The following is a 21,059-nucleotide window of genomic DNA, read 5'->3' as shown; positions in this document are numbered from 1 at the left end:
TACATGAGTTAAAATGCATCCATGTCTTCCCTGCGCTTGTAAGAAAGTGTTCTTTGAATGCAAAAAAAAAATCCCCTTAGTTTTGGATAAAAACAATAAATATGACGCTTTCTCTTCGCTAGCAGAAAGAAGGGGCTCCAGCCGGGGGAACTTAAAGCTAGTTTAAGGCATTATATCCCTGTCAGCTAAAAGAAAGCTTAATTATTCTGAAAAAAAAAAAGAATATACAAAATGAACAATGGCATTGCATACCAACATAATTCGAATATTGACAAAAAAGAGACAATTTTACAAATTCACAAAGCTTATTATCTTACAGATTTAATCAGATATTTTCATAAGATTGTTCACCACTCCTGTGCGCAAAACACCCCGCATGATCCCGTCCGTCATCAGAAACTTCCACTGAATCTTTTAGCAAAAGACTGGCGATTTCCAAAGAAACATTCAACTATTTTTTTTTTTCAAAGTACTGTTAGAAAACATAAGGAAAGAAAAGGAGAATATGGCATAGCACACAGGCGTCTCAAGAGCTTGGGGGGTTTGGGAGGTCGAACACGATGGGAGGGTTGGTGGGTTGAAAGCTGACTGTACAGGTAGAGGCGTTGATGAATGTCGTGTACCCGTCTGTCATAATGCCGTAACCTAGCGAAAAGAGAAAACACTTTTCTTACATTGAACGCAAATTGCTGGTGTTTTTCCTCATTTTTAAAGGGGCTACACTATATGCAAGTAATTTCACGTATTAATCGCTTTTTTTATTGTAAATGTGTGAACAGCTTGTTACGAAACTTAAAAACGAGACCTTCCCCGCATTCCTAAGTTGTCTACGAAAGTTTTTGCCGGGAAAATCATTCTATGACGTTCTATGTCATTCTATGACACATGAAACGAATGCTTATACAATGTCCAGGATAATGAGATTTCTGTACTGTAATGTTAAAGGGTTAGTTCACCCAAAAATGAAAATTCTGTCAGTATTTACTCACCCTCATGTTGTTCCAACCCCGTAAGACCTTCGTTCATCTTCGGAACACAAATTAAGATATTTAAGATATCAAGATCGCTCCTGCATACAGTCCATAGGCTTCTTGAGGGACTGGCTCTTGCTGTCCTCGAAAAGTCATTAAAGACATCGTTAAAATAGTCCAAGTGACTACAGGGGCTCAATCTTAAGTTTATCAAACGACGAGAACACTTTTGTGCGCAAAAAAACAACAAAAATAACGACTTTATTTCAACTATTCGTTTCTGCGCGAGTCAGGTTACTAGTTTAATAGCGTAAGCTTCTGTTATTGTACGTCACACGCATCACACACACATGACCAGCGTCGGCCAATAGTGAGCCTACGTGTGACGTAGCTCTACGCAATCACACTACGTTAACTGACTTACAGGCTCATGGAGAAGGAAGTGAATAGTTGAAATAAAGTCGTTATTTTTGTTGTTTTTTTGCGCACAAAAGTGTTCTCGTCGTTTGATAAACTTAAGATTGAGCCCCTGTAGTCACTTGGACTATTTTAATGACTATTTGATGTCTTTAATGACTTTTCGGGGACAGCAAGAGCCAGTCCCTCAAGAAGCCTATGGACTGTATGCAGGAGCGATCTTAATATCTTAAATATCTTAATTTGTGTTCCGAAGATGAACGAAGGTCTTACGGGGTTGAAACAACATGAGGGCGAGTAAATACTGACAGAATTTTCATTGTTGGGTGAACTAACCCTTTAATATGTCATGCAAATAAACGGGATTAATTAAAACTATAGTTCCACATAGCTATCTATAGTCTATAACCTCAAATATACTCATAACCATGTAATTTTAATTACCTCATCTGTCGACATTATGCCGCTGAATTGCAGAGCTTGTGCAAACATCCACATTGTATGTTCAGATGCTTTCTTAACTGCTGTTTTCTCAATGCTGTCATTTTTGTTGTGTTTATTTGTTGTTATTTGCATATTCATAAATGTTGCTCTCAGGAACGTGGACGATATCTGGATGTTCGTTAACAGTATATCTCTGCAAAGACATTTCCAAGTTCTTTTCACTTCTAAGCAAAGAGTGAAAAAGAACTTTGTCGTGAGTATATCGAGCCCATTCTCATCCCAAGGCGTCATACACTGACGCTTTTGACATTTCGTCTAAATCCAATGAGATGCAGATATATATGGGCCAGAAGGCGCCTCCTAGTGGTCTAACCCTAACTCTACCCCAGAACTAAACCTACCCATAACCGAGCAAAGCTCTGCGCGTGTTATATCGACGCTAAAGGGTGCCATGTGCGTTGGATTGAGACGAAATTTCTAAAGCGTCACTATATGACACCCTAGGATGAGAATGCGTTGGTATATCAGTGCACCGAATAACGTTTCAGTCTCTTGTGCGTTACGTGTGCATGAGCGATAAGTTCACTTAACTGCCACCGGTGTCACTAGTAACAAGGGTTTCTGAATTCTACATATAGTCCCATTAAGTTACATTAGACAAAAGAATCTGTACACTAAATAATGTACACTACTGTTGTTTACAAGTTTGAGGTTGGTAAGATTTGAAATAGGGATAGGACGGTATGAAAATTTCATATCACGATTATAGTGTCCACAATTATCGCGATTATCAATATTATCACGGTTTTCTTAAATTTAGATATAAAGTGTTCAAAATATAAAGTGTAAAAATATAAAATATAAATATAAAGTGTTCAAAAAGAACTGATGCTCACACTAAAAACATTTCAACAAGTTTTATGAATGAAAATCAACAAACAACAAATAAACAAGCAGCTCTATGCAGTTTTTTTTAAGCAAGATTCTATTCTATGGCATTTCCTTCTTTATAATGCCCGTCGTCAATAGCAACGCATTATTACACACACCGCGCACATCAATATCACAAACGGACACGCGCTCGTTTAATTCAAATACAACTTGCCGGCCGTCTTGCGTCTCCAGTTTTTGATTGTTTTGAAAAAGAAATCAGAGTTGATTTATTGCTTACAGAGTTTGATAATATTGGTTTAATAATCATCTTGTCTGGACGATTGTTTTACTAAATGAATTTATAAACGGGTAAGATTTAAAACATAAGCTAAACTCATTATCAATTCAATATGTCCCCGTAATTATGTGGTAAAAATAAAATCGGTGTAATACGTTATGTATCTATACATTGCTATCCCTTAAAACGTCACTCTTAATAATAATCTTATTTGAAGATGTTCGTTCGTCGGCTCAAAGACACTTGCTGCAAAATTTTCTTCGCGGAAGCTTCACTTCTATTTCAAGTGAGTGACATAAAATGTTTAAACTCAAAACAACATTTCGTGCCCATTGCCCAATTGTTTCCCAGACCTAGTTTCGGTATTGAAGTCAAAGTTAACTTGCCTTGTGTTCGCTATACAAGAAGACGTTTCTTTTGGACAGTGACTTTTTGTTCTGCAGACAGGGTGACTATCCTCGATCAAGTTTCCCTCAGGACTTTAGTAAACGCCTAACTATGACCACACTCCAGATTTGGTCCTCTTAAAAGGCTGAATCTCCCAAGCACGGTCACTGCCTTCCGCCATTCTTTCTCGAATAGTAAACATTGCGTGCAGCGCGTGGCTGCGTCAGACTGGCCGACAGGATTTACAGTGAGTTATTAATCGCGATAATCAAACACGGTTTTAATGATAATTACATTTTAAACCATAATACTAACCGTCAGTATATTTTATCGTGGTTTATCGTGAAACCGGTTATCGTCCCATCCCTAATTTGAAAGAAGCCTTGCTCACCAAGGCTACAAATCTGATCTAAATTATTGGCTGTCCACACTGTGTATCGCAACTGTTCAGATCCGGTTTGTGTGTTACGTGGTGTTCTTTTGTTTTCCGAAATAACTGCATTGGATTCTATGGCAATGATGTTGTATGTATATGACAAAAACAACAACGTGGATGGGTTTCCTCTCGCATTTTTTGCTGTTCACACTTGCTAAATATGATTGGATTCCAATAGGATTAGCACAAAAATCGGATTTGGACTGACAGTCTGATAAGGCTAAAGTCCATATTCAGAAAAGGGAATCATGAGTTTGCACACTGACAGAAGAGTGTGTGCGCATACAAAAACATTGAGTAAACACAATAAACATTACAAGGCCTTTCCTCGAGTGAAGCACTTGTCTAAATCAGCCCATGGGCTCAGAGACCCTTCTCTCTTTTAAACATGTTTAATTAAAATGATAATAATAATAAGTCTCGAAAGCTCGAGGGAGGAAGAGAAGGGATGTAGCACATCTGGTGAACAGAGTCTCAAGTTTAACCCAAAGGCAGATCTCTCTGATCCCTCTTCCCTGGAAAATGCAACCCATACGCATATATTTATATCCTAGACTGCTTATGTTTGTGCTGACGTGACTAATGCTGTTCTGATTCACCAAAGGAAGGAACAAGCCATTTCAGTAACAAATACATCATAAACTGTAGTATTCTCAACTGTTGAAAAATGCATTTGTCACATTTGCTCTTGGACACTGGTTAGCTCTTTGGTCTACTAGGATTGCACTGTGACCAAAAGTGAGCCATCCCTGAGATCATCCTCGATTCATCCAGATTGTTTTAGTGTGGATCTGAGCACTCTTTTATACCTACACAAACCGAACTATAGGAGAAAATGCAGCATGTTGAAATGCTCCAATCAAACTAAAAGTGAAAACACCCTCAAATAACTTCTGACTGCTACATCAAAGCCAGTTTGCAATATTTCTGGCCTATTTTCTATACTCTGTATTGTGATTTTTATTAAAGGGGATTTTCCTCGCCCATCATGAGTGGACACGCCCCCGGCTGCTGATTGGCTACAAATGTGTTGTGGAAATTGGTCCGATCCACTTTTAACACCGTTTCTCAGAAATCACTTTCTGTACCTTTAATAACTTTCATTATTGATTGAACTTTTGTGATCTTTATCCGTTCCATGCCTTGTAAAAAAGACACCATTCAATGATGTTTAAAACCATTAGAGCACTTTTTTTTTTTTGCTTTTTTATGGCAGTGCTAATTTGTCTTTGTGGTTACTCACCTTCATGAATTCCTCCGAAGACGTGAAGTTTGGGCCGGACTCTCCTTTGGACTGTGTTTAACAGCTCAACACACCCAACTCTTTGCAGCTCCTTCGGTACCCAGTCCCTAAAACCTACACACACACACAGATACACACACCATTAATCAGTTTCTAATCTCCACTGAAAAACAGCTCACATTGTGACTCCTGTCCAATCATTAGCGGTTTTTAAGCTAAAGGGCCATACACACCGGGACGAATATCAGCGTGCGTTATTCGTCAGCGTTTTTCAACGTGTTTTTTGTGTTCACACCCAAACGATTTTCGCTGACGATGAGCCGAGTGAACATGCCAATTCATTCCCTGACATTAGATGGCGCTCAATGTTAAACAGAAATAGTCCTTTTTTGAAGTCGCAGTTGCGTTTGTCATATAGTTATTTATGTTCCGACACCAACGAGCCAACCAGCAACTCTACATTCATCTTGCCTTGCACCTTCCTCGTTTTATTTCTCAAGGCAGTGTAGACGCTACTTGGCGTATATCTTCTTCGCCGTTACGCACATGTGCTCGGCAGGACCATTTTGTGTTTGAGCGCCCCCAAGTTGTGTTTTACTGTAACTTCAGAAGCTACAGACATGTGAGTAAAAGCGCCAATCTCATTGCTCGTATAGTTTTTGTCGCGGCATGTCAAACCAAAAAACGAACCCGAGGCGTTTTTTTTTTTAATGCCGCTTTTACGCGTGGCGTTTTTCGTGTTACAATGGCACCATTTGTTTAGTCACGAGGCGTTAAACGTTGGCGAATATCGTGCGCGGAATTCGTCCCGGTGTGAACAGGCCTTTAAGCTTTAAGCATTATAGCTTTTGTTCATATTTTGTGTCGTTTAGTTTTTATTTTTTATAGTTTTTATACGTCTATTTTTTTTACTTTGAATTATTTTAGTTCTTCAACTTAAATTCGGCATGAAATATAAGTTGCGATATTTATTTCTTCCCTATTTCGACGTATATCAGAGCGAAACGCCTTGTCGATCACGAAAAAAATGCAGGGCAGGACTTTTGTCCTGGTTTTGTCCATCAGGAATTGATTGGATGGTTTGCTATTGGCCGATCTCATGTGAGTGACAGGTTGTCCCGCCATCGCACCAGTAAACACATCATCAGAGAAAAGAAGAGATGCTGCGAGGGGAATTTATTTTGATTATATATTACAAGGGCACACAAATAAAATGAAAATAACAATGTGCACAAATAAATCATTTATAATAAATACTGCAATAGTCAAATGGCAAATTAGATTTTTATGTTGACTTTAAATGTAAATGACAAGTATATATTTTATATATGTTTAATATATCTTTTTTATGGTTTTAGTTTTAGTTAAAGATAATAACCCTCACGTGAGGATATATTTGACTTCATACATTTTTCCTTTTCCTACAACATATGAAGGATGGGTTTCTCCACAAGCATGACAATACGCTTCATATAAAAGATGTTTCGAGAGCATTTGAATAATTAGATGGAACTCCATTAGGATTGGTTAATTGAACTCACCGAGGGGCGGCCCATGGGTCATGAGAATATCAATGCCCTCTGGGATGAGGTTCCACTTATCGAGCAGGGACTGTCCCCTGGGCAGGTTAAAACCCCAGCCATTAAACCACGGCGTCCTGCGGGGAGAGAGAGAAAAACACATTCGTAAGCACCACACACGCATCCGTCCACGCGGCGAGACAGAGACGTACACACGCCGTTTAAAATGACAGCTGACGGCAGATGTGGAGAAACAATCTCAACCTGTCAAAGTGATCTTCTTTCACCCCCCATCTATCCCTAGAGGAAGCTTCAAAGTGTGAAATGAGAAGGGCTTCACTGCAGGCTGCCATAATAAATGCAAATGCTTCGGGAGAGCAAACAGCCTCCTCTCCCATGACTGCTATGGATTGATAGCTCAAATAAAGCCACAGGGTTGATGCATGTACAACGCCCAAATGAAATAATGTGAAAAATGAGCACACGAGTGCGTATTTAGACATCTATATGTGTGTGTGTCAAGCTGAGGGTCTGATAGTGATGATAAATTGAGCATCCATTTGTCCAAGGTCCGGTGAAAAGGACTGATTACTGTCTGTGGAAATCACCAGAAAAGGAAGTCTAGCACCCTTTATAGACAATTACAGACAGCACAAGGCACATTTCATGATAAAAAGCTTTTAGCAAAGCCTAATAGTAATAGTGCTGCGTATTTGGGCTGTATGATGGATACAGTAAACCGCTAGAGTTTTTGCGGTATTTTTATACCATATTTGTAAAGCTACCAGTGTGAGGAACAGTTTCATGTTAATTACATGTGAGGGCGACAATGAAACGTTGCGCAATTAAAGAAATATTTCAATGAAACAAATAAAATATCTATGTATTCAATGAAAATATCATTTAATAAAAAAATAAATAAGAACTACAAAGCATTCTTTAGAAATGTTGGCCCATATTGATAGGATAGCATCATGCAGTTGATGGAGATTTGTGGGATGCACATCCAGGGCACGAAGCTTCTGTTCCACCACATCCCAAAGATGCTCTATTGGGTTGAGATCTGGTGACTGTGGGGCCATTTTAGTACAGTGAACTCATTGTCAAGTTCAAGAAACCAATTTGAAATGATTTGAGCTTTGTGACATGGTGTATTATCCTGCTGGAGGTAGCCATCAGAGGATGGGAACATGGTGGCCATAAAGGGATGGACATGGTCAGAAACAATGCTCAGGTAGGCCGTGGCATTTAATCAATGCCCAATTGGCACTAAGGGTCCTAAAGTGTGCCAAGAAAACATCCCCCACACCATTACACCACCACCACCAGCCTGCACAGTGGTAACAAGGCATGATGGATCCATGTTCTCATTCTGTTTACGCCAAATTCTGACTCTACCATCTGAATGTCTCAACAGAAATCGAGACTCATCAGATCAGGCAACATTTTTCCAGTCTTCAACTGTCCAATTTTGGTGAGCTCTTGCAAATTGTAGACTTTTTCCTATTTGTAGTGGAGATGAGTTGTCTTGACCAGGACCACACCCCTAAATGCTTTGAAGCAACTGCCATGTGATTGGTTGATTAGATAATTGCATTAATGAGAAATTGAACAGGTGTTCCTAATAATCCTTTAGGTGAGTGTATATGTACATAAACATGCACACACTCACATAATCACATAAAGTAGATTTCTAGAAATAAAAATGATCTATCATATAAAATGTTTTATCATAGGTATAGATACAAAATCAAGTTGACACTTCTTTCCAAAACAGCAACAAAGAGTGAGAGTGCGACGGGGTTATTTTCGACTCATTTAGCCACAGAGCTTTTCTGTATTGAATTTGACCAAGGGGGGAAATCAGGGTTCAGAAACGTCAATAGGGTTTGTTACAGTCAGGGACTGCCACAGCGACAGCGACGAATGATTATCGAACGGTGGTCGGGCAGAGGGGAGACCTGACACATATAAAACTGTTCCTGCAGTCATTCAATCTCGATCTGCAGGAAGAAGAAAAAAGAAAAATAGGGAGGGGGGAGAATTTACAGAGGTCTTAAGATGTTGATTCTACAACAAAGAACTGAACTCTGCACTGAGGTGAACAGATTTATATGAAATTGTCAAAAAACGTGTAGGAAAATGAGCATGTTAAGCTGACAAGGCTGTATTCCGTAACATCCCTATGGTGAGGATAAGCAGAAATGTGCCTTGGGGGAAGTACAACTCTTAAACAGCTCTGACTTGACATAACTCATAGCGAACCAGGCCATTCTGCGCTGCGGCAGCAATTTGTCACAGACTCGGCACAAAATGGAGCGTTCGTGAAAAAAAAAAAAATCCAGCAATATTGTCTTTTAAAAACGGGAAAAGGATGAGGAATAAGAGCACGGTGAGAAACAAAGATGGGGTATAACGCAAATCTACCGTGTATCCCATGACCTGAGCATGTTTAACATGATCTTCTCAAATAAATATATTGCCCAGAAAACACAATGTTCATTCATACCGTGTATGATCATAGTATATGGTAGGAATGTTAAGGTACAGAGATCAGACTGCACAATGGCCCCATTGTTAGTCTCCGTGAATGAAATACACCTTCCATGCGAGTGCATTTGTTAACCTCCATAAAGATTAATGACATCCTGGTCATATAAAGGAAACCTTGTTTCCTCTGTGGACCCAAGCACATAGGTCTTATTATACTGTACAGAGCAGGAGTACGTTTGTCTGTCTGTTTTGAGGGGGAGATCCGAGGATGGGGTGTCATCCGGCTACACCGACGCACCAGATTAGATAACACTCTCGCTGGTCCACCATCTGCACATGTCAAAAGAAACTTGTGGGCAGTTTTTGACACATGCAGACGAAGATGTAACATACGGGGACTCTTTTTTTGTGCACTGTTTTCCTGAAGATTTGAACTTGAAAATCAAATGCAGAATTAATAATGGCAGAATATCAAATTACGAGCAAATCTGAGGTTCATAACACATTCAGAAGAATTGAAATTTGAAACAGATTTCATTTTTTTGAAGTTTCAAATTTCAGTACGAGTTCATTATCATTAAAGGTATAGCGGAGGATTTTCTTTTTCCGGGTGGGTAGTCTATACTATTGGTCCACCTAAGTGTCAATCATTCTGGTGATATGTTTACGTAAGGCCGTCGTAGGCTACGTGCTCATCCCTATGTAGTTTTCACTTTCATGTGTATTATGTCGGAGTTACGGTTTCAGCCATTCCTTTGAAAATGGCTGAGGGTCGAAAGAGAAAAAATGTTTACTAAGTGTACGATAAGAAGAGAAAGGCCGCAGAATATAGAAACAAGACCAGAGAGATTTTGGGTGAATATCACACGCTGGCGTGCGCTAAAAGCACATTGGGCTTCTCACTGATGCCGCAGTCGCGAAGATTCTACCAGACAGGTAAAGTTTGTCACGCTATTTGGAGAAATCCATTTAAAATCACTAGTAAAAGTTAATGCAAGCTACAATGCTAGCCCTGGCACGAGTCATGCACCGCATAGACACGGTAAACATCTCAATTTGTCTAAAGTAGCCTTTTGTCCAAAATGGTAAATGGTATCACGCTGAAATATTCTAAAATCTTGTGTGTTTATTATTACACAAATGCAACAAGCTACTTCTCCATATGCAACTATGTATGAAAATAACGTATTAACAATGAGAGATATTAGGTTAAGGACCAACGTAGCACTGCTTATGTTGCTATGTAACGTAATTGCGATTTGCAAAATAGTTTCCTCAGAATGTATTTCGTGTGATAGGCCTACAGGGTTGCACATATCATGTCTTGAGTCCTCGGTCACTCAATCGATCAGTATAATAAGTAAATAAAACACGGAAGGGCATTTGACATGTTGTCTTTTTTATGAATGTTTTTTAGTTAGTTTAGAATTTGCAACATAATTGTGCAAGGCGTATAGACGTTCCCTAGCTCTCGGGAGCAAGAGTGTTGTGTTTGTGCATGTGCATTTTTTTTTTAAAAATTGGAGAGGGCGGGTCTTCTCTAAAATTCGGAAAGATCCTCCGCTATACCTTTAACATACTGTAGAATGAGTTTGTACTGCAACACATTAAAGGGATAGTTCACTTTGAAATTAATTTTTGATATGTTTTAGCTTACCTCAAGGGCATCCAAGATGTAGGTGTCTTTGTTTCCACAGTATTTTCAATTTTGACATTTTTCAGTCAATCCGTTGTTGTCTATCAGTCATACACTGGAGGCTAAGGGGGTCCACCAAAAAGCATGCACAGAGAAGTCAAAATTAAACATGATTTAATGACTCGTAAATGTAAGTACACATTGATGGCCTAAGACATGAAACGAGCGGTTTTTGTGAGAAAAAAAACAGTATTTATATTGTTTTTACCTCGTGTAATCCAAGTGATCTGAATCAGTTGTTCAATGTCCAACTGAACCGAACTGAATCAGTTCAATGGTACGCCGGAAGTGATCGCTTGCGTGTGACGTCACTCGATATTTACACGGAGATTTCGGAAGTTTTACCTTTTACTAAACATATTTAGATATACCGAAATCGTCTTCCATTTCCCGTCTTCCATTTCCCGTATATCTAAATATGTTTAGTGAAAGGTAAAACTTCCGAAATCTCTGTATAAACAAAGAGTGACGTCGGCACGCAAGCGATCACTTCCGGCGCATGCGCAGACCGAAGCGCCCGTGCCGTCAGATCATTTTGTCATGGCTATGATTACAAGAGGTAAAACGATATAAATACTGTTTGTTTTCTCACACAAACCGCTCGTTTCGTGTCTTAGGAAATCAATGTGTACTTTCATTTACGAGTCATTAAATCATGTTTAATTTTGACTTCTCTGTGCATGCTCTTTGACGTGGACCCCCTTAGCCTCCAGTGTATGACTGACAGACAACAACGGTTTGACCAAAAAATGTCAAAATTGAAAATGCTGTGGAAACAAAGACACCTACATCTTGGATCCCCTTGAGGTAAGCTAAAACATATCACAAATTAATTTCAAAGTGAACTATCCCTTTAATGGTAATGTATGTGCCCAAAAAAAGACAACTTCATTCAGAACGGATAATAACACTTACACTAACTGTTCTGTAGTATTTGATATTTTTTGTTAAGAGACTACATTTAAAAATATATTCAAACAGGTGTGACTCTTGAATCTCCTCACAGAAGCAAATACAATCAGAACGAATGACTTCCATAATAAAGGAAAGTCTTTTTGAACCAATATTATAAAGATGAATATTAGAAATTTAGCATTAATACACTGTAGGCCAATTAATGCAACAACCCTACTTAATCAACATTTGTCCTCAGTTGGCCTTCTTCGCTGACCACGGTTTGTACGATCATCACACACACAGCCCCCTCTGTTCTCTCTTCATGTGTGAGGAACGGATGGAGTATTACTAGCTCCAGCTGTCAGGCAGCAGGACATTACACACCGAGCAATGCAAAGGTCAGAGGCCTGCGAATATAATAGACAAAACAAACAGAGAGAGAGAGAGGGGGGAGCGAGATAACATTAAACTCAATACACAGCGCTGCTATGACCCACGCCGCAGCACCACGGAGCAAAATCACAGTGTTCCTGAATGTTTACCTCCTCCACCATTGCAAAGGAAAGTCCATAGAGCTTATGAACACAAACACTCCACCCACACTCAGCGCGAGCTCTGCACTTGAACCGGTTACACTATTAAAAACCCCACCAGGGTTTGAGGTCTGACCTTACCCTGCCCTAAACAACAGCACTATTTAAATGACGTCTGCCGCCAGAACATGAAAAAGAGTTGAGGGTTTATGTCAATGCTGGGATGTGAACTCCTCCTCTGATTATCCATGAGCTTCAGGCTGAAGCTTCAATGTTTAGACTTTTGAGTATGAGAGAAAGCAACTCGTTCATGTTGTGGATTATGAAAAGGTAGAGTTCAGGTAGAGGGGTGAAGTCTGGTAGGAGAATCTGATGTTATTTAGAGGATCTACATTTAATGAGCCTGGATGTGAATGTGGGAGCTCGCATTCACACAATGCTGGCAGGTGAACTTGCCTTTTGTTTGGCCGCGTGGTGTGCTGTGATAAGATCAGAAACCTTAGTGTGATATACATCGGAGACACCATTAATCTGCTCTGGATGACAAACAATAGAGTATCGAGAAGGGAATAGTGGTAGTGTTGGATGGGGGAGAAAAAAAGAGGAATGTGAGCAGAAGAATGAGAGAGAAAGAGAAGTAAAGTTTAATAGCTTAAAGGAAGAGGAGAAGTGAGGAATGAACTGAATGAGAAAAAAAAGAAAGTAATGATAAAATGAAGGAAGGAAGAAAGGAAGGAAGGCTGAAAGCATTAGGGAAAAGGTAGAAAAAAAGGATAGATAGAGGACAAGAGGAAAAGGAAGGAAGGATATGAAAGGTTTTAGGACAGAAGGTGGCAGGAAAAGTGGAGGAATTAAAAAAGGAAGTAAAAAATAAAGGAAGGAAGTAGGAACAGGAAGTAAAACAAAAAGAAATAACGAAGATATGAAGAGAGGAAGGAAAGTAGGAAGTAAGGAGAAAATAAGGTGGAATGAAAGGAGGAAGAGACAAAGAACAAAAAAGAATGAAAAAAGACAGGAAGGAGAGGGAAATCCCGGAGGAAGCAGAAACGGAAGGAAGGAGGGAAAAGAGGAAGAGGAAAAAAGTCAAGTTTAATGGCTTAAAGGAAGAGAAGTGAGGAATGAACTGAATGAGAAAAAAGAGATTAATGATAAAATGAAGGTAGGAAGAAAGGAAGGAAGGCTGAAAGCATTAGGGAAAAGGTAGAAAAAAGGATATATAGCGGACAAGAGGAAAAGGAAGGAAGGAAGGTTTTAGGACAGAAGGTGGAATAGGTGGCAGGAAAAGGAGGAATTAATAAAGGAAGTAAAAAATAAAGGAAGTAGGAACATAGGAAGTAAAACAAAAAGAAATAAGAAAGATATGAAGAGAGGAAGGAAAGTAGGAAGTAAGGAGAAAATAAGGTGGAATGAAAGGAGGAAGAGACAAAGAACAAAAAGAATGGAAAACAGAAAGGAAGAAGGGAAGAAATGAGAGGGAAATCACAGAAGAAGCAGAAAAGAAAGGAAGGAGGGAAAAGAGGAAGAGGAAAAGGAAGAAAAGAAGGAAACAGGGAAGGAGTGGAAAAATAAATGAAAGAAAGAAGTGGCAGAACCAGTGGAGAAATGAAGAAAAAATAAAGGAAGGAAAGAAGAAAGTAAAATATACATTTAATAATGGAATGATGGGTCATTCATGAACGATCCGTTGATTGCGTCTGTCACGTGACAAATGAACGAAAGACTCAGAAGGTAAAGTACATATTTATGTTCCCAGTAAATTATCTTTGGCTGTATTACAATGATTTCTTAATTCAGAATATGATCAGGATTGCGTAGGATGTGTTCTGGGAATTTGGCTGTTAAAAGTAGAACATTTAAAGGGACTTAAATGAACAAAATGACTCGTTAATTTTGATGAATGGGCTCGAACGAGAGAGTCAGTAAACCGAACCAAACTTCCCATCACTAATAAAGGTGGGAAAAAAGAAAAAAAAAGAGTTGTAAGGAAGGAAAGAGACGGAAGAACGAGAGAGAAAGGAGAGAAGGTAGAAAAAGGAACAGATGAGAAAACATGAAGAAAGAGTAAAGGGATGGAAGGAAGAAGAGAAAAAAAACAAAAGAGAAAAGGAAGGAAAAAACGAAGGAAGGAAGAGTCAAAAAAGGAAGGAAGGAGGGAAAAATAGTAAGAGGAAAGGGAAGTAAACAGGGAAGGACTATGAGCTGTAGGATGAGCTGTAGGATGTGTAAGGGAATGAACGACGGGTCATCATGTGACATTGATCCAGCACACTGCAGTCCCTGGAGAGAGTTACAGTGAGCGCTCCATTCATCTGCTCCCTCACCTCACCCTCACTGCAGCGCACAGGTCACCCAGACACCGGCCTAATTGATTCGCCTGTCAAACGCAATGAAGGGTTGGATGTTAATAGGGGTTTTATTTGTCCCGAGGGGGGCCGACCTGACTGCCACAGGACAGTATATTTATCTATCCCCAAACACGTGTAATGCCCTGTTTCAGAGCACTCATCTCTAGGTTATCAAGCACCCACAGTCCCCGTCGTAATCATACCCAATGCCCCGACCCCTGATTAATGACCTCTCGGCCCAAGGCCACTCGCAGGTTAATTTAGGGGAGGAGATGGGGGCGGTTATATGGGGGATTGTCTCTGTTTGGGACACTGATAATGACCTGTGCTGGATTGTAACGAATGGATGCGGGTAAAGGGCGAGGGAACGAACGAGTTTATAGAGGTCCTGGAGGACAACAGGAGTGTAATAGATGCATAACCGTGGGGAAGGAATGTGGTGTGGGTCTGAGAGAGAGAGAGAGATGCTAGCCACTGGATTATAAAGTACTAAAAAGTAAACCTCCAAATATTAAATCAAAATAACCCACACGTCTAAATATGATACTAATTTTAAAATAAACAAACAAACAAATACAGTAGTTTAATTAAAATTGTCCCCAAAATGTCCTAAAATAAAATATATTAAAACAAATACTGTATTTTTGTGGTGTAATGGTACACAAAAGCAACATTTCAGTAAACCTCAGTTTGGTACAGCAGAGAATAGGGATGCACCGATATGAAAATTTTAGCCGATACCGATAACCGATAATTCTTTATATTTGAAAGCCGATAACCGATATATAACCGATAAACTAAACTTAAATCCAAATTTTTATCTAATTTTGAGAGCCTGATTACAAATACAAAAGTCTCACAATTAAATCCATGTCCCAAGCGCACAATTACAATGATGTTCTCATTACAGTGTTGTATAGCCGATATGACAGATTTGCGCTGCACATGTTGTACCGAACCGTATTTAAATTTTTTGAAGAGATTTCAATCATATTTCAAGAAATTCAAAAACATAAACAGTGCTCAACAAGTGTCTCAACTGAAGGGAATAATACATTATTTATCGGCTTTAATATATCGGCCAAATTTTCTTACCAGGCCGATAACGGCAACATTAAAAATGAACACATATCGGCCGATACCGATATGCTAGCCGATATATCGTGCATCCCTAGCAGAGGAAAAAGGGTTTTTCTTTATTTTTTATTTAACAACATTCTGTCTATGACAAAAACGCTAAGTAATAGCATATAGGCGAGATTGTGCAGTTACTTATTTATGAAGAGGATGTTGAACAGAGACCTTGCTTCACTTTTCAGGTTTCATTATGAATGTTTGTCCAATAAACCGCACTAAGCTTTATGCTTTGTTACTTTTGATATGAAACAAAGTATCGGCTTTCAAATTCTGTCAATTTTATCACAAAATTCAAACAATAAATACCGTTTATTGGCACGGGCAGGGTAATACTTCATGCGAAAATGGAAATACTTGCGTGAATTTGTAACATTTGCAGGTGCTAAGGAATACATTCAATTTGTGTGCTAAGGAAAACAGAACTCGACTGCATTAAATCACACACATCTGACGTTACACACCTAATATATATGTATATAAGGACCTAAAATGAAGCACAAATACGAGTAAAAATTGCTGTTCGCGAGTTTATGAAACGATGTCAATCGCCGGTTGGCCGGTAACATTTTACTGAATTCTAACAATGCAATGCTGTGAGAACATGAATGTGAACACACTTGAGACACATCGGGTCCCATCTATATTTTCGTTCTGCCCACTTGTGATCAGAAACCAAAGACAGGTGTAAATACCAGGTGCAATCCCAGTCTTTGTAATATGATCCTCAAATTCAGTGTGTTTTGCATAACGGTGTCGACTACATGTCTCAACATTTTGGAAACCGAGGAAAGAAAGGTACAATCATGGTTATGGGGGGAATAAAATGGAACTGAGCAAGAAAACAAGCCCACATTTTTGATTCCTAAAATACCGGTTGTGGGTTTTCGGGAGAGGTGAAAGAAAAGAAAAAAACAGCATCAGACATGACCCAACTGTAGTTTTCACAAAAAAATACAGCTCATTAAAACACATCCGACACATACACACGTGTGTGCGGGAACAGGCATGCACACACACAACACACACACACACCCGCATCCCCCGAGAGCTCATCCTGCTGAGCGCCATGAAGGATTAAAGCAGGCATCAAAGGGCACGGAGCACCAGTGAAATATTCAGTAGTCTCTGCGGGAACCGGGAGCTCCGGTGCATGTGTGTCTTGCACACGCACAGAAAAGTCAAAGCCGAGGGATTCAGTACCTGAACCCTGTACAGAGAAAGTGTCAGACACATATTAAATATTTAACCAGCTCAACAGGGCTGGAAATGACTTCACGCTATGCATATGAGCTCCACAGCTGAGATGAGGGATGCCAAAAAAGAAAAAAAGCTCAAGAGGAGATAAAAAGGTCTATGAACTACAGCAGAATTATTGAAGTAATTAATGAGCTTTAAGCAGGGAAACCATTTTGTGCTGTGTAAAACATATACACAACAATTCAAGAGCACAAACGTAAATAATATCTCGGTGAGCTTCATAAAATGTGTAATTTCCCAAAAAATTCAAGTTATCCATGCTGCCATAGGTAGCAAAATATGAATATTATTGTATTAACATTGGAAAAACTGTACCTGTATTTAAATTTATACATTTTCTAAAGCATTATACAAAAATTTTAATAAAGTTTTAAAGCTACAACAGTCCAGAACTTTATATATATATATATATATATATATATATATATATATATGAAGAGTTCAGATGCAAAAGCCTCTAAATGCCATTTGAAATTTTCTTCTTTAATGATGATTTTTATCAAACTTGTATATTTAAGTTCAGTGATTTCACTTAAATGGCAATGATAATTACCTATTAATTGTTATTTAAGTGAAATTACTGAACTTAAATATACAAGTTTGATAAAAATCATCATTAAAGAAGAAAATTTCAAATGGCATTTAGAGGCTTTTGCATCTGAACTCTTCATATATATATATATATATATATATATATATATATGAAGAGTTCAGATGCAAAAGCCTCTAAATGCCATTTGAAATTTTCTTCTAGAATGATGATTTTTATCAAGCTTGTATATTTAAGTTCAGTAATTTCACTTAAATGGCAATTAATAGGTAATCTTCATTGCCATTTAAGTGAAATTACTGAACTTAAATATACAAGCTTGATAAAAATGATTATTTTAGAAGAAAATTTCAAATGGCACTTAGAGGCTTTTGCATCTGAACTCTTCATATATATATATATATATATATATATAGCATTACAGTAATGATAATTGTCAAGGAAAACAATGTCACAATGCAAAAAAATCGAAATAGCTCTTTATAACATATAATAAGTTATTTTTGATTTTGGGGTAATATATGATCCAGACCTGTTCTTGACAATTTTGGCGAGTTAAGTGAGGCTAACGTCAATATTCACAAGGACACAAAAGATTTACAATGTGGAGCAGAATTATTCGAGTAATTAATGTTCATCCGGGAGGGAAAACATATTGTGCTGTGGAATATAAAGAACAGTTCAAGAGCGCACGGGGTAGATAAATGTCTAGACGTGCCAGAGAGAACGTGTGTGTGTGCGTGTGAATACACAGACTGTATGTTTTTCGGGTCACGTAACAAAGAGCAAGTGTGCTCTTTCCAAGCCCATATGCCTCTCTCTCGCTCCTTTTTTTCCCTCTTGGCAGGTATAAAAAGCCTCGCGGAAAAGAAAATGAAGACCTGTGCATTCACACATCAACGCAGGACGATGTGACTTTGAAATATGGATCATTTCAGGAAGCCAAAGAGTAACAAGACCCCGATCTGATAGACAGATGGAAAGACACAGTTAGCCCTATTCACCCACCTCAACCCTATTCACACACTAAAGTCTTTTCATACACACAAAAGACCCACAGAGACCCCGGACTGCGCTCTGTTTAACTAAAGGAGGACCAGAGGTGCGGTAAGGTTACCTGACCTACCATACATGATCCATAGATAAATGGTGAAGGAGTATCATGAGGTTCTCAAAAACGTGATCATGCTTAGTTTACTATGTGAAAATATTGCTTAGCTAAGCTACAGTGTACTTACATTACAAGAACAGACAACCCTGAAGCAACCTTGGGGTCAAGTGCCTTGCTTCTTTTATGAAATTGTTTAATTGGTTTATGGCAACCCTATAAATTGCCATGACGCCAGTTAAAGGACACATGATCTGAAATCCATTGCTTGCTATTTACATCGATGCGCTAAAACATAATACCTAATATGCTGTTGGTACTCCGTGTGCTGCCAAAACAGCACCGACCTGCTGAGACAGGAACTCCACTAGACCCCTGAAGGTGTCCTGTGGTATCTGGCACCAAGACGTTAGCAGCAGATACTTCAAGTACTGTAGGTTGCGAGCTGGAGCCGCTGTGGATCAAACATGTTGGTCCAGCACGTCCCAAAGATGCTCAATTGGTTTGAGATCTGGGGAATTTGGAGGCCAGGGGTCGGTTGCACCAGCTGTGCGCAAGTTGCAACTTAGCCTAGTTTTCTAGTTTCCACTGAGTGGTACGGTACGGTATAGATCGGTACGCAATTATTTGTGTTTCCACTGTCAAAAGTTGTGAATGGTACCAAAAAGCAGAACCGTACCGTACCACTTTTTGGGTACCCTTCCGTTGGGGTACCTAGCACAGTGAAAGGGTACTAAAAGGTGGAGCTAGACTCACTGCAGAACGGTGATTGGTGGACAGAGAATCGTCACTCGCGCGTGCTACAAGGGCATTAGAAGCATACAGTTGAAATATAAAACTGTTATTGTGTCACGAAATGTAGTTTTAAGAGTTTTTCAGGTGAGAAAGTCGTTTTTTAAAGCTCAAATCTGTGGTTTATTTATAGATTTATGATAATTTGACTGAGATCCATTTCAAGCGATCACCGGACGCTCGCGCTCATGTCCCCTGCCTGGAACAGCCTTTCCTCGGCGAGTCGTTCTGATGTTTGCCGCTGACGCCTCTGTAGTAGTTAAACATGAGATATAGTTCGTCTCGTATAAACCAGGTGATCTTTCTTTGGTCTCGTGAATCTATAATTCGTTCCCTGTCCAATAGTTTTGGCAGAAGGCAAAGTGAAGTTTCATATCTTTGAGCGCTGAATTTGTATATTTGACTGTTTCTTTATGTTATTAAAGCTTTACTGTATATTTACCTTTTACTTTTATAATGGCTATTATTGATAAAACTGAAATTCAACAAAAAGAGATAGTTTTGTCATTTATTTCATTTTATTACAAGATCATCTGTAATGTTGTTTATTGCAACATTTGTACCCATGCAATACATTACATATTGCCTGGAAGATGTTTAATATTTTTAAATTTAAACGAAAAGAGGTAGGGTTGTGTTTTATATGTAGTTTTTTTAATACATATAATGTTATACATGCAGTGAATATAATCAATAGGCGTTGCCTGAACCACATTTGTGTGTTTTATGTTTAAAATGTATTGAAATGAAATCGAAAAGAAACAGAGTGGTGTTTTATAACATATTTTGTTTTATTGTTGCCTAAAATGTACAAACAGAGATAACCGGAGTCGCAGAGCCAGAGAGAGCTGAGGGGCGCATTCAAGAACGCGTTGTTCCATTAGCAGAATATTGGACTCGCGTCCTCGGGATCATTCATCCTGAGTCGGACTTTGCGAAATCAAGAAAGATCACATTAATTAAGAAACCAATGGGCTATATGCACGCATAAGTTCCGCATTTGACGTAAGGATGCTCGTCCATTTCCGGTTGTGTAGATTAAAGCGGAGGAAAACCGGAGAAAACGGGATTATGGCAGAGTATTCAATATTTACTGTCCTCCCGTCTTTGAAACGAAACGTACATACGTTTAGATGTAATTTTATATATAGTTATGTTTATTTAATATAATTTTAAAAAGAAGCATAAACACAACGAGGGGTGTCTGTTTTATCTGTTTTTGTGACTAACGTTTCATTAGTATAACCATGGAGTATAAAATTCAATATAAATTCTCGGTATTGCATTGGAATCTATGATCGGCGGAAGTTATCGAGCATCCTTAATCCTTCACCGGAAATAACGCCGTGCATAGAGCCCATTCAACAAAGGCATCAGTAAACTATTATAGTAAGTTTATTAATACACATTTAAGTGATTCTGAGAAAGCAAAGTTGATGAGAAATGGAAAGAAATCAAATTATCTTTAAACATCGGTGATCAAAATTATTCAAGCCCCAAGTCTTACATTCTGTGCAGAATGTTCTATTCTTTATAACCTCCAATAAACGCTGCCAGTAAGTGCTCAGAAGCTTCCGTCACCTCTCTACTGCAATCTTGGCCCATTTCTCACTTGAAAAAGCCTCCAGATCACTGATAATCTTTGGTTTTCACATTACGTTT

At 38.8% G+C, this 21,059-nt stretch overlaps 1 protein-coding gene across 1 annotated transcript in view; it reads right to left on the bottom strand.

The window, feature by feature from the left end:
* Nucleotides 1-376: 376 nt before the first annotated feature.
* The window catches only part of mpped2a (metallophosphoesterase domain containing 2a), a 73,333-nt gene continuing 52,650 nt past the window's right edge, over nucleotides 377-21,059 (bottom strand). Inside the window, exons 5-7 of the mRNA XM_089129980.1 lie at nucleotides 6,611-6,726; nucleotides 5,070-5,183; nucleotides 377-645 (exon numbers count right to left, since the gene is read on the bottom strand). Of these exons, the coding sequence (XP_088986106.1) occupies nucleotides 527-645; nucleotides 5,070-5,183; nucleotides 6,611-6,726 (349 nt within the window). The 3' untranslated portion in view covers nucleotides 377-526. The remainder of the gene's footprint in view (nucleotides 646-5,069; nucleotides 5,184-6,610; nucleotides 6,727-21,059) is intronic.

This window comes from Pimephales promelas, chromosome 1 (genome assembly GCF_988280905.1).
Source record: "Pimephales promelas chromosome 1, fPimPro1.hap1.1, whole genome shotgun sequence".
NCBI classification, from domain to species: Eukaryota; Metazoa; Chordata; class Actinopteri; order Cypriniformes; family Leuciscidae; genus Pimephales; species Pimephales promelas.
This window is presented reverse-complemented; position numbering and strand designations above follow the sequence as displayed.